At 43.1% G+C, this 14,990-nt stretch overlaps 1 protein-coding gene across 2 annotated transcripts in view; it reads left to right on the forward strand.

Annotated features, from left to right (window-relative positions):
- The window catches only part of DNAAF9 (dynein axonemal assembly factor 9), a 130,825-nt gene that overhangs the window by 47,016 nt on the left and 68,819 nt on the right, over positions 1-14,990 (forward strand). For both annotated transcript variants that reach the window (XM_079784898.1, XM_079784899.1), the window contains exons 8-11: positions 1,316-1,414; positions 8,531-8,586; positions 10,546-10,681; positions 12,584-12,665. In XM_079784898.1, coding sequence (XP_079641024.1) covers positions 1,316-1,414; positions 8,531-8,586; positions 10,546-10,681; positions 12,584-12,665 — 373 coding nt within the window. The remainder of the gene's footprint in view (positions 1-1,315; positions 1,415-8,530; positions 8,587-10,545; positions 10,682-12,583; positions 12,666-14,990) is intronic.

The raw sequence follows: 14,990 nt of genomic DNA on the forward strand, positions 1-14,990 counted from the left end.
TATGCAAATTAACACTATCCAAGATGGCTACAGCCACAGAGAGCAAGGTTTCCCAGGTAACAGAGGAAGCCAAGCTTTCCAATAGCTGTTGCAGGCCTAAGCCTCCACTCAAGCTACAAAGTTTCAATTATAGAAGGTAAACAAATTCAAACAAATGGCGGCAGAATGGAGCTTGAGAGAGCAGGCCAGGGTAGCTGGCGGCAACAGGGGAAGCAAAGCTTTCCGCACACCCCGGCCAGGCTCACCCGCTTAAGGCTACAAAGTTTCAATTGTAAAAGGTGAATTAACTGCCACAGAAATGGCTGCCGCCCCGGAGGGAGCAGCAGGCTTGGTTGGCTCCGCTCCAGGCTACAAAGTTTCAATTGTAGAAGGAAAATAAATTCCAGATATCAGGGCCTCCACTTGGGTTGCCAGGGGGCGTGGCCAGCCTGCAAACCATCACAGGCCCCTCGCTCAGGCTGCCCCACGCCCCAAGGGAACCCCACCCTGATCCGGGACACCCTTCAGGGCAAACCAGCTGGCCCCCACCCGTGCACCAGGCCTCTATCCTATCTAATAAAAGAGTAATATACAGATTGATCATCACTGCAACATACAATATAGCTGCCCCCATGTGGTCAAAGATCCTGCCCCCATGTGGACACAAGATGGCCACTACAAGATGGCCAGCAGGAGAGGACAGTTGGGAGGCACCCGGCCTGCAAGGGAGGGTAGTTGTGAGGGACCAGGCCTGCAAGGGAGGGCAGTTGAGAGGGACCAGGCTTGCAAGGGAGGGCAGTTGGAGGTGATCAACCCTGCAGGAGAGGGCAGTTAGGGGTGACCAGGCTGGCAGAGGAGGGAAGTTGGGGGCAAACAGGCTGGCAGGGGAGCAGTTAAGCATCAACCAGGCTGGCAGCAGAGTGGTTAGGGGGTGATCAGGCTGGCAGGCAGAAGCGGTTAGGGGCAATCAGGAAGGCAGGCAGGCAAGCAGTTGGGAGCCAGCAGTCCTGGATTGTGAGAGGGATGTCCCAGATTGGAGAGGGTACAGGCTGGGCTGAGGGACAACCCCCCGCCGTGCACGAATTTCATGCACTGGGCTTCTAGTTTCATATAAATGGACCATATGCCAGGTGGCCTTTTATATCTGGCTTATTTCACTTGGCATTTTTTGAGGTCCATCCAAGTGATACTATGTATCAGTGGTTTCCTACCACCTCTTAAAAACAACATATTTAATCGGTCTAGTATTTGAGATCAAATGCAGCTTCATGATTCAGATTTTCTAAAGTACCTTCTTTAAATAACTAAATGCATTATCTTTTTATTTTTTCCCTAGGATTTGATGGCTTTTGAACATCAGTGGACTAGCTTCTTCGCTAATTTTGACACGGAAATTCCTTTCCTGCTGGAACTTTCTGAATCTCAGGCGGTTGAGGTATATATGGGAAGGATCTAAGGGAAAGAAGAAATTGGTTAATTTATTTGTTGTTTTTATCTTTACTTAATTTTTTTTCTAGAATACAACACTACCAATGCTAATTTGTTTTGATTATCATTTTCTTAAGCTTTGTCTCATGCCATAAAGAAGTTTTTAACCCCATGCCAACCCCTATATAAAAAGTGTGTGTCGGGGAGGGGGGGGTGGTTCTGTGCTTTTTTATAAGTCTACTCATTTTTTAGTGTGTTGGTGCCTCTGTCAGCTAGGAATTCTATTAGGCATTAACTAATAAGCCTAGGATTAATTCTCTACCAGTGAGTAGTATACCTTTGTCAGTTGAACCTCAAAGTAACACCAAGCTTCCTTTCTTGGCAAACAGTAGTGACGTTACTAGGTTCTGGCTAAGACTCACTCTGTGAGTAGACTGAAGTATCTAAATTAAGGACCAAGCCACAGGACTATCCCAAAATCTAGTCAACAGGAAGGAACAGAAGAGCAATCTTGAGATTGCACTTGAGCCTACGGCAGACTTGCACTGTAGGCCCTCAGTTTTCCTGTGCTTTATCCAGAGTTGATCTTTGTTGTCATGCATTTTGAGTTTACATCATGTTGAAAACTCACAATATATTGCTGTTGTTTTTGTTTAAATACTTACTTTTTACTCTTTTAAAATATTATTTAAAAGATTTAGCCCTGGCCAGCGTGCCCAAGTACCAAAGGGTTGCAGGTTCGATTCTCGGGCAATGGCACATACCTGGGTTGCAGGTTTGATCCCCAGCTCCTGTCAGGACTTGTGTGGGAGACAACCAATCGATGTGTTTCTCTCACATAGTTGTTTCTCCTCCCCCGCACCCCCCCCCCCCCCCACACACACATACTCCACTCTCTCTGAAAAAAAAAAAAAAAAAACAATGGAAAAATATCCTCAGGTGAGGATTAACAAAAACAAAAAAAGATTTAAATAATTGTAAAATCTTACCTAGTTACCCATGTAGTTACTCTTCCCAGTGCTCTTCATTCCTTTATGTAGACCCAGGTTTCCCTTTGGTCTGATTTACTTCTCCCCAAAGGATGTCCTTCAATTTTTTTTGTGATGTGAATCTTCTGATGAGTAATTTTTCCAGCTTTTGTATGTCTGAACAAAAATCTTTATTTCACCTTCATTTTTGAAAGATGTTTTTCTCATTTATAGAATTCTAGGTTGACAGTTTTTTCCTTTTCAGCCCCTGAAAGATGTCCACTGTCTTTCTCACTTGCATTGTTTCTAATGAGAAGTCTTTTATCTTTATCTTTGTTCTTTTGGTACATAACAGATGAATTTTTTCCCTCTGGTAGCTTTTAAGATTTTCTCTTTTATTACTGGTGTTTGAATGATTTGATTATGATGTGCCTTGCTGTAATTTTCTCCATATTTCTTGCACTTAGATTTTGTTGAGCTTCTTGGATCTGTGGATTTATAGTTTTCATCAAGTTTGGAAAAAATTTTTCTGACCTCCTTTCTTTTAGAGACTCAAATACCTCTGTATTAGGCCACTTGAAGTTGTCCCATCTGTCACTGATGCACTTTTCAGTTTTTTAGATTATTTTTTCTTCTGTTATTATTGGTTCTAAGAGTGAAAGATATTCAAAAAGGTCTACTCAATGATATGTCTCTCTTTGCTTTTTACTAACTTGTTCTCATTCCTCCCTTTTCACTCTTTTTCCATTCACTTTACTACCATTTGGTAACAAATCTCTTCAGTTTCTGGTGTATCTTTTCTGTATCTTGTGCAAATGATCAGATACATGTGTATTTTCTTTTTTTTAATATATGTTTATTGATATCAGGGGGGGGGGGAGAAACATCAATGATGAGAATCATTGATCAGGTGCCTCCTGCATGCCCCCTACTGGGGATCAAGCCCACAACCCAGGCATGTGCCCTGACCAGGAACCAAACCCTGACCTCCTGGTTCATAGGTCAATGCTCAAACACTGAGCCACACTGGGTGGGCCATATATATTTTCTTATATCCTCTTCTTTCTTTTATTGAGGGGTAGTATACTAGGTGTACCAGTAGATAATGCGGATTGTACCAGTTAATAAGGTGGATTTTTTTCAATAGATGGAGTTACACATATGTTGATATATATACGATTTGATATGTATGCTATTTTGTTGTATTGACAGCAAGCTTCAAAATTTCATATGTCAAATTTGCTGAAGGTGTTAACATCATAGATATTTTTACGTTTAAAAATGTCGAATTTCATGCCCAAAAAAAGAGCATTTGTGGGAAGTTTTAATTCATTACTTTATTTTGAAGAAAAAGTTATCGTATGCTTCGGGAAGCTTATGGTGAACATGCTCCATCTCAAGATACTTGTGAACGCTGGTTTAAATGCTTTAAAAGTGATGATTTTGATGTGAAAGACAAAGAATGTTCAGGTCAACCGAAAAAGTTTGAAGACCAACAATTACAAGCATTATTGGATGAAGATGCGTGTCAAACTCAAAAACAACTTGCAGAAAGATTAAATGTTGCTCAGCAATCAATTTCAGATCGTTAACAAGCAATGGGAAAGATTTTAAAGGAAGGAAAATGGGTGCCACATTAACTGAATGAAAGACAAATGGAAAACTGAAGTCATCAGTAAAATGTTGCTTCAACGGCATGAAAGAAAGTCTTTTTTGCATCAAATTGTGACTGGCGATGAAAAGTGGATTTATTTTGAGAATCCCAAATGCTGTGCATGGGTTGATCCAGGTCAACCATCATGGGTTGATCCAGGTCAACCATCAACATCAACTGCAAGGCCAAATTGCTTCGGAAAGAAGACAATGCTCTGCGTTTGTTGGGATTAGGAAGGGGTGGTGTATTACGAGCTTCTAAAACTAGGTGAAACCATTACCAACAACAAATAATCAATTTGAACCACGCTTTGATCGTGAAACAGCCAGAATGTGCCAGAAGACACGGCAAAGTAATTTTGCTTCATGATGACGAACCATCACACACTTCAAAACCAGTTAAAGACATGTTAAAAGATCTTGCCTGGGGGGTATTAACCCACCCGCTGTATTCACCAGACCTTGCTCCTTCAGATTACCACTTGTTCTGATTGATGGCACACGCACTTTCTGAGCAGTACTTCAAAACATACGAATAAGTGGAAAATTGGGCTTCTGAATGGTTTGCCTCAAAACAAGAAAAGTTCTATTGGGACAGTATCCACAAATTACCTGAAAGATGGGGGAAATGTGTAGCTAGTGATGGACATTACTTTGAATAAAGCACTTTTGATTTTTCTCTTGAAATTATAGTGTTTTCTTTGATTACAAAATCTGCCATTATTAACCGGTACACCTAGTATATGTAGTCAATATCCACTTTGCTTTTTTCACTTAACAATATATCCTGGAACTCTCTCCAGGTCAGTTCATTGAGATTTTCCTCATTCTTTGTTATAACTTGTAGTAATCCACTGTGTGGATTTATCTTAATTTATTCAACCAGTCTCATATATGGACATTTACATTGTTTTCGATATTTTATTCTTGTAAAAAGTAGCATAGTAAATAACTGTGCTTATGTATTTTAATATTGTTGAAGATTTGTATACCTAGTAATGGGATTGCTGGGTCAAAAGATAAGTGCATATGTAGTTGTGTTAGATATCGCCAAATTTCACTTCAGAAGGATTGTACCAGTTTACATGCCCACCAGCAATACACACAAGTGCCTTTTCCACCACAGTCTCACCAATAGAATGTGTTGTTATACTTTTTAATTGTTGACAGTCTCATAGATAAGAAATGGTATCTTGGTATTATTTTATTTTAGAGAGAGAAAGAAGGAGAGGAGAGGAGAGGAGAGGAGGAGGAGGAGAGAGAGAGAGAGAGAGAGAGAGATCGATTTGTTGTTCCATATATTTATGCATTCATTGGTTGTTTCTTTTTTATTGATTTTAGAAAGGAAGGGAGAGGGAGAAATAGAAACATCAATGATAAGAGAGAATCATTGATTGGCTGCCTCCCACATGCCCCCCACTAGGGATTGAGCCCACAACCTGGGCGTGTGCCCCTGACTGGAATCGAACCTAGGGCCCTTCAGTCCACATGCCGACGTTCTATCCACGAGCCAAACCAGCAAGGCTGGTTGTTTCTTTTTATGTTCCCCAACTGGAGTTCGAACCCTCAACCTTGGCTTATTGGGATTATGCTCTAACCAACTGAGCCACCAGGGCATCTTGGTATTATTTTAATTTGCATTTTGTTTGAAGGCCATTTTATATTTTATTTTCATGTCTTTTTCCCATTTTAACATTTTACAATATTAACTGAAATGTAGAGCATAGGTTTTAGGTCTTTTGTCCCTTACTTTTATAGAGTCCTTTATATGTTTAGGTTATTAACTTTTTGTCTGTGGCATATCTTTCAGATACTTCCTCAGTGTTCATCAATTTCTTTTTTTTGGTCATGCACACTTTTTTATTTTTATGTAAATTTATTAATATTTTCTTATACTCCCTCTGGACTTTGAATCATTGTATAAGTAAAGGCTTTCATCTAAGTTTAAATAGGAATTCACCTTTTGGGGAATTGTATGGTTTAATTTTTAAAATTTAGATCCATAATTCATTTGGGATTTTTGTATGTGTGTGGATCTAATTTTACCTTTTTTCCCCCAAGTGCCTACTTAGTTAGAATCCCAGTTATTCAGTTCACACTAACTCTGTGACCTGGGACAACTTAATTAACTTTTGTGTCTTAGCCAACTCATCTCTAGAGAGGGGATAATGATAGAATGAACCGCATAGGTTGTTAATGAGAATTATTTGAGATAATACATTTAAATGCCTATCACAGTCCAGATAGTAAACCCTCAGTACATTTTAAGCTATTATTATTTTAATATATAAATGGGCTTTACAAGTAAGTAAGACAAATACCAAAACCCCAATTGATAAACATCTACAGGATGTAAATAACAGTAAATTACCAAAGGGAAATCCAAATGTCCATTGAACATATCTGAAATATCCTACTTCATTAAAAATCAAAGAAATGTAAAATAAAACAACAGTGAGGTACCATTTTTCGTTTATCAACTTGACAAATATATTTTTAATTGGACATTTAATGGACAGTGCTTATGGTAATACCCTGAAGTAGACATAGTCATATATTATAAGTGGAGCTGTACATTGATAAAACTTCTTTGAAAAACAATTTGGCAATATAGTTTTTGCATTTTACCCTATAATTGAATTTCCTGTTATAACTGGAAATTTTTTACCCCATTTTACCCTATAATTGAATTTCCTGTTATGATTATTAAGGAAATAATCATAAATGCAGATAAAATTTCTGCCAAGTTCTGACAGTATTATTTATTACTAGAGGCCCAGTGCATGATTTAATCATGCACATGTAGGCTGTCTGTCCTATGGTCGGGACCCGGTGTGGCCGGCAGCTCCGAAGTCCCTGGGCCCCTAGGGCGAGGCGGGGCGGCGGCCGGAGCCCAGGCCGGGGTCTTGCCTTCGCCTCCCGCCCAGGAAGGCTGGGGCGGCCGCCGCCCGCTGCTGCCTCCTCTGCCTTCCAGCTCCCTCATGAGCCCTCCCTCGGCCAGCCCGCATGGAAACCCGCGCCCTCTATGGACACCGCCGCGCGCTCGGGGTCTCCAAACGCCTGGCTCGCTGCCCCAGAGGCCCTTCTGTGCCGCAGCACAGCCATGGCGCAGACGCTGAGCTCGCGCTGCCAGCGGCCCAATCACCACCCCGGCCACCCCGAGTCCCGCCCCCTGCGCCTCCTGCTGGCCCAATCGTGGGCGTAGCGGAGTGATGGTAATTTACATATTACCTTTTTATTATGTAGGATACTAGAGGCCCAGTGCACAAAATTCATTCACAGGGGAGGTGGGAGTTCCTCAGCCTGGCCTGCACCCTCTCTAATCTGGGACCCCTCGGGGGATGTCCGACTGCCGGTTTAGGCCTGATCCCACAGGGCCTAAACCGGCAGTCGGACATCCCTCTCATAATCTGGGACCACTGGCTCCTAACCACTCACCTGCCTGCCTGCCTGATCAACCCCAATTGCCCTCCCCCGCCGGCCTGATTGCCCCCAACTGCCCTCCCCTGCCGGCCTAATGACCCCCTAACTGCTTGCTCCCCCGAACCAGCCTGATCTCACCCCTAACTGCTTGCTCCCCTGCTGGCCTGATCACTCCTAACTGCCTCTGCCTCGGCACCCACCACCGTGGCTTTGTCTGGAAGAAAGTCAGACGTCCGGAAGATGTCCAGTTGACCTGGTCTAATTAGCATATTACCCTTTTATTAGTATAGATGAGTTAGTAGCAATGTAAATTTCCAAGAATAAAAGACTATTTAATAAACTTTGGTACAATCATATATTATATGGATGTACCATAGAAAAAAGATTTGAAGAAAATGTACCAGAATGTTAACAGTTCTTAGAGATTTACGTGGTTTTTATTGTATTCTAAAATAAACATATATTAGGTATATATTCAGGGAGGAGATAGGGCAATAGATGTTAGTTAAGGAGATTAAATTTTTGAGCCCACATATCAATTTTTGATTAGTGTTAAACCTAGCACTATGCACAGCATCTGTCAGTGTACTTCTTAAGTTCCTTGGATTCTTCCTCATTGCTGATTTTCAGTTCATTAGAATTAACATATATTCTTTTATTGACAATACAGGGAAAAATTTTTAATTAAAAAAAATGATTCCCATGTGATTAGTAACTTGGACCATAGATGGTGGTTATTCCAATTTCCTTTCAGTCGTTTAAAAACTATAAAATTGACAAGAATTTCTTTTATTTGCCTTGCTTTTTCTTTCCTTTTCTTTTGCAGCCTCTTATCATTTTTCCTTTGCTTATTTTTTTTTTGCTACCTGTCCCCAAAATTCATTTTACTATCTACCACATATGTCCTTCCATGTTCTTATGATAATCTGAAAACATACATCTCTCTCCATACACCCCCACACACAAATTATGTGTATATATATTTATACATACTAGTACATACAAATATACATGAGAGGTTTTGTGATTGTTTTATAAGATTATGATCTTAATATGTATAATGTTGGCTTCTTTTTTAGCCATTCAGAAGTTATTTCAGTCATGGAATGATCTCTAGCCATATAACTGAAAACAGGTAAGGTTCTTGGGAAAGAGAGGTGAATGGTAATGGAAAAAATGGGGTTGACAAAGGAGGGTGGAGGTGGAGGAGCATCTGAGTCTAGAAGCTAGAATTATGAAAATATGGGTTGACTTTAGTCATCACAGGGTAAGAAATCCATGCTCTGTAAAATTGTTTCACTGCTTTTGTATTTTTTAAAAAGATTTCAGAGAAGAAGGGAGAGATGGAGAGAGAAAGAAAAATACCAATAACATCAATTGCATGCCCTCTACTGGGGATCGAGCCCATAACCTGGGCATGTGCCCTGACTGGGAATTGAACCCTGACCTCTTGGTTCTTGGGTCAACGCTCAACCACTGAGCCACACCAGCCTGGCAGTATTTTTAAAAATATAGTTGTATTGTGAACTAGCTTTTAGAACATTGTAGCTTGCTGAAACCTAAAGAAAGGAATTTTTTATTCCAACCCAGCCCAGGAAAGCTAGAGGAAGCAGAATGTGCAAGGGCTGGGCATTGGCTTGTGGGGAATAAGAGGGATCATCCAGTCATAAAGGTCCTGCTCCAGGAAGACATGGGAGCTGTGAGGATACAAATGCATTTGTTTTCTTTGATGTGTTTCCTTCAGCACTACTCTTGTCACGATAATTAGGAGGGGATAGTTCCTCGGATGGATAAATAAGAATAGATCTTTCCTCTCTTTTCTTCCCCAATTCCAATCCAATCTGATAGTGAGACAAATTGCCCTGGCTGGGATTCAGTCATCTTTTTCTGCCCAAAGTGTCACTTAGCTTGAATTAAGCTTCAGAAGAAAAATCAGTCATGTTTACTTTTAAGAGTCCCTGTTTGCCTGAAGCTTAAGGAAGTATTTTTAAGAGTAATGAAAAGAAATGAAAAGAATTTTCCACATGATATATACTAAGAGCAATTTAAGGAAAGCTTAGAGGATAGAGGAAATTCTCAATCTGTTTTAGTTATGACAAAAATACCTTAAACTGGTGGCTTATACACAAACAAAAACACATGTATTTCTCACAGTTTGGAGGCTGGGACGTCTTTGATCATGGTGCTGGCAGATTCAGTGTCCGGTGAGGGCCCACTTTCTCATAGATGGCTATTGTTTATCTATAACCTCACATGGTAGAAAAGGCTAGGTATCTCTCTGGAACCTCTTTTATAAGAGCCTCTTCTATAATCCCTTTAATGAGGGATCCATTCTTAGGAGCTAATTACCTCCCCTGCATCCTACCTCCTAATACCATCACTTTTCTGGTGAGAATTTTAACATATGAATTTATGGGAACACACACATTTGGCCCATAGCAGAACTATGTTTAAAAAATATCCTTTAGTCATTGAATATTTATTGAGATATGAATAATAAGTAAGAGATACATGGTTAAAAAGTAAAACAGACATGGTCTCTGCCCTCATGGAATGTATCGTGTGGTAGAGAAAGAAGACATTAAACAAGCAACCTCACAAAGAAATATATAATTACAGCCCTGGCTGGTTTGACTCAGTGGATAGAGCAGCGGCCTGCGGACTGAGGGTCCTGGGTTTGATTCCGGTCAAGGGCACATGCCCAGGTTGTGGGCTCAATCCCCAGTAGGGAGCAGACAGGAGGCAGCGATCAATGATTCTCTCTCATCATTGATGTTTCTATCTCTCTCTCTCCTTTCCTCTCTGAAATCAATAAAAATATTTTTTTTAAAGGGAAAATAGAACAAGCAGAAAATAAAAACCTGCCTTGGGCTTAGTTATGTCCCTAAATGACTAATTCGAATGTGTCAGTAGGAGGAATCTGTGACATCTGGCATCCCTTCCCAACCAGCAAGGAGCTTTAGGTGGATGGTAACTGACCGCTTTGCTGAGACTGCATGATGCCACTTAGAAAAGCCTGAGAATTTACTCACTGGGAATGTGCCCAAGCCAGGAGTCTCTTTTCTAATCACATGTTTTTAATTTGCCACTCTAGCCCTAATAGACAACCATTTGTTCTCTTTGGTAATCACTCCACACGAGAAAACCTGAATGCTGGCAGCTTTAACTTCCCCTCTGAAGGGCACCTGGTACGCAACACTGGTCCCAGTGGGAGCTTTGCCAAACACATGGTGAGTGGCTTGACTGCCTGGTGCTTAATTGGATAAAAGGAACATTTTATGTGAGTGTGTTGATTTAACCTTGAATGTGAAGCTGGAGTGAAAAGAAGTGATTTGAAACTATCTATATATATAAAAAGCCAGCCACCAGATGCTGTAACAACCAGAATCACTAGTGGTCACTATGATGCCACTGTGGCCAGTGAATGGGCCCGATCTGGGGGTGGGGCCAGCCAGCCAACTCCCACGGCCCCTCCCCTCAGCCGCCCCACCCCTGATTGGCCTCTCCCACCCCGATCGGCCCGCAGCCCCTCCTCCCAGCCGGCCCTGCTCCTGATTGCCCCTCCACCCCAATAGGGGGTGGGGCCAGCCAGCCAACCTCCTGCAGCCCCTCCCCTCGGTTGGCCCCACCCCAAATTGGCCCCCCCACCCCGATCATGGGCAGGGTCAGCTGGCCAAATGCCTGTGGCCCCTCCCCCCAGCAAGCCCCACCCCCGATGGGCCCCACCACCCCTATCGGCCCACAGTCCTCCCCCTAGCCAGCTCCACCCCCAGTTGCCCACATACACACCAGTCGGGGGTGGGGCTGGCAGGCCAACCTCCCACGGCCCCTCCCCAGGCTGTTGACCTGCGATCAGGCCCCCCACACACCCCAATAGGGGGCAGGGCCCACTGGCCAATCGCCCACAGCCCCTCGCCCCAGCCAGCCCTGCCCTGATCAGCCCCAATGCGGTGGGCTAGCTGGCCAACCTCCCACCGTCTCCTCCTCCCAACAGGCCTGGCCCCGATCCGCTCCAATTGGGGCCGGGTTGGACGGACCCCACCCATGCACGAATTTGTGTACTGGGCCTCTAGTTTTTATATAAGTACTAGTTATTATTTGAAAGCATCATATTTAATTGTTAAATATTTGAAGCAAAAAGGTTAAAAAATACTTTCACAAACCCAACTCTTTAAATTGTAAGAATAGTATCATCAATAGAATAAAAATTTTAAATTTCCTTGAAAATACCCAGTCATTCCAAGCCCAAGTATATGTCTTAACTGTTACATTTCAGGGCATAAACCTTGAGGATCACAGTCCTTTTATTGAGAGTGTCAGGGAGCAGATTCTTGCCTTTGATGGTATATTGTCAGCTACATTCTTTTAAGGGAAGCAGACTGAAATGTGAGACTCTAATGATTATAAATCTGTGCTGTTGTAATGGAATTTTAAGTATTTTCAGAATGTTTTTGACAATCAAGAAAGCTGGGAAGTAGGCACTATTATTTTTAAATTGGAGTTTGGAGAACATGAGACCCAATTACCTCTGGACTGAGACTCCAGATATGTCTCCAAGCCAGTAGGGGATATAGGGCTACATGAATGGGCATGGTCTCAGGATCTTGCTGCTTTGTAAAGGGAGGGTGCACACTGTCTAAGGAGGAGTTCTTATGGAAACCCAAAGACAACAGGAAAGAAAAATACAATGATACTAGAGGAATTTAAAGCCCCTGGCAACTGCAGCTACAGAAAACATTAAACACAACAACCCAACTCCCTGTCAGATCAACATAAATCCTTACATTAAAGCCTGTTTACCTCAGTTCCTGCTACCTGATATGCCGTATCTGGCCATTTTTTCTTCTTTTTTTTCCTAAGTTGTGAATTCACTAGCATTGCGGGCTGACTGAGTACCCAATAGCCACCTCACAATATAGCTAAGGTTAAAAAAAAACCACACACACACACAAGGTACCTTTGGAAAAACAACTTTTAAAGGTGATCTTTTACCCTATGCCTTTAAAAAAATAATAAATCAGCTGTTGATCAAATAAAAATGATTTCCATTGACTAATACACTTTTTGTTTCTCTAGTCATACACACCTAAATCCCTACTCCTTTTTTACTTTTACTTTTTTCTGACATCCAGGTGGTACAGTGCGTCTCACCAAAGGGACCCCTTGCTTGTTCAAGAACATACTTTTTTGGAGCTACTCATGTTCCTTACTTGGGTAAGTCCCTATAAGTCGTCTTCTCATCAACTTAATGAATCGTTCCTCCCATGAACCAGAGGTGGACTCATGATTTACTGCTTTGCTTAGAAGCTCATGATGCCCAATTTGTAGCCCTCCAAACTCCCTTTCTGATTGCAATTGGAGGGTTGATGTGCTTGACACATTTCTCGCAGTATGTATTTCAGGAGAAAAAACTATTGGCTCAACATATATTAGGTCTAACCATGTGTAAGACCAGGTGCTCAGTGTCAGAGGGAAGGCAAAGATGAGTAAGTCCTAGTTGGAGGTAACAGGAGGTGTGGGCTGCATTGGGAGTTTGGATGACTCAGCCAGGTGCCCGCCCAGCTCTTTTTATGAGGAAAGTGAAAAAAGGCCATGGAGGAAAGATACCCAGGAACTAAGAACATTGACAGGAGCAAGGGCTCCATGTTGTGGGTCCATCCAGAAAGCTGACTAGGGCTGCTCATCTTGCTGGGGTAACCAGAAGCTGTAGACATCCAAAGAGACAATGAGGCCCTGACCGGTTTGACTCAGTGGATAGAGCATTGGCCTGTGGACTGAGAGGTCCCAGGTTTGATTCTGGTCAAGGGCATGTACCTTAGTTGCGGGCATATCCCCAATAGGAGGTGTGCAGGAGGCAGCTGATCGATGTTTCCCTCTCATTCATGTTTCTAAATCTCTGTCCCTCTCCCTTCCTTTCTGTAAAAAATCAATAAAATATATTTTTTTAAAAACAAAACAAAGGGACAATGAGAAGAATCTCTAGAACAGTGGTTCCCAACGTGGGGCACATGCCCCACAGGGGGGCAATTTGATTTTTAAGGGAAGCAATTCAAGGATGAGTTATTAACTGAATTTTTTGCATTTCTTATGGTTCTAGGGGCTTCATATACAGTATATAAATATATATTGTGACATATATTGTGGAATTTCAGTTCTCTATTATATGTTTGGAACTTTATTTGGTATTTTTTCATATCATTTTATATTATTACTAGAGGCCCGGTGCACGAAATTCGTGCATGGGAGGTGGGGTCCCTCAGACCAGTCTGCACCCTCTCCAAACTGGGACCCACTTGAGGGATGTCTGACCACCCAAAGAAAATGGATTATTTTTTAAACAATTCCACTGGTGGGGTCAGGCCTAAATGGGCGGTCGGACATCCCTCTCATAATCCAGGACTGCTGGCTCCCAACCGCTCGCCTGCCTCTACCTGATTGCCCCTAACTGCTTCTACCTGCCAGCCTGATCACCCCCTAACCCAGTGATGGCGAACCTCTGACACGCGTGTCAGTGCCATTTCTGATGACACGCGGCCGCTGAGGCGGCCGCATGCCGAGGATGTAACGTTTATGTTATTTAAACTATAAATATCGTGAAATAATGTTTTTTCCTCAAAGGGACACACTACCCGAGTTATGCTCAGTTTTTTGGCGAAGTTTGAAACACCGAGCTCAAAAGGTTGCCCATCACTGCCCTAACCATTCCCCTGCCAGCCTGATCAACGCCTAACTGCTCCCCGGCCGGGCCTATTGCCCCTAACTGCCCTCCCCTGCTGTCCTGGTCACCCCTAACTGCCCTCCCCTGCATGCTTGGTCGCCCCCAACTGCCCTCCCCTGCTGGCCCGGTCACCCCTAACTGCCCTCCCCTGCCAGCCTGATCGCCCCCAACTGCCCTCCCCTGCAGGCCTGGTCCCGCCCAACTGCCCTCCCCTGCAGGCCTGGTCCCCCCAACTGCCCTCCCCTGCAGGCCTGGTCCCCCCAACTGCCCTCCCCTGCAGGCCTTGTCCCCCCAGCTGCCCTCCCCTGCAGGCCTTATCCCCCCAGCTGCCCTCCCCTGCAGGCCTGGTCCCCCCAACTTCCTTCCCCTGCAGGCCTGGGTCCCCCCAACTGCCCTCCTTTGCTGGCCTGATCTCCCCCAACTGCCCTCCTCTACTGGCCTGGTCACCCCTAACTGCCCACAACTGCCCTCACCTGCAGGCTATCTTGTGGCGGCCATCTTGTGTCCACATGGGGGCAGCCATCTTTGACCACGTGGGGGTGGCCATCTTGTATCTTGGAGTGATGGTCAATTTGCATATTACTCTTTTATTAGATAGGATTATTTTTTAAAACAATTCCTTAATGATTTCTTCCTTAGTACTTCAACTGTCCTTTTGTTCTTTTATTTTTCTCTTTCATGGATGCTATTTTCTTTGGAAGTTTGTTTAGACCAAGTTAATCACCTTTTAGGCTTCCTCCACGAGAATAGGAGTTCACTTTTTGAATAATAAGAATTATATGTCATGGGGGGCATCAAGATTTTAGACATGCTTAGGTGGG

The sequence above is a fragment of the Cnephaeus nilssonii genome, assembly GCF_951640355.1.
Source record: "Cnephaeus nilssonii genome assembly, chromosome: 11".
Classification (NCBI taxonomy): domain Eukaryota; kingdom Metazoa; phylum Chordata; class Mammalia; order Chiroptera; family Vespertilionidae; genus Cnephaeus; species Cnephaeus nilssonii.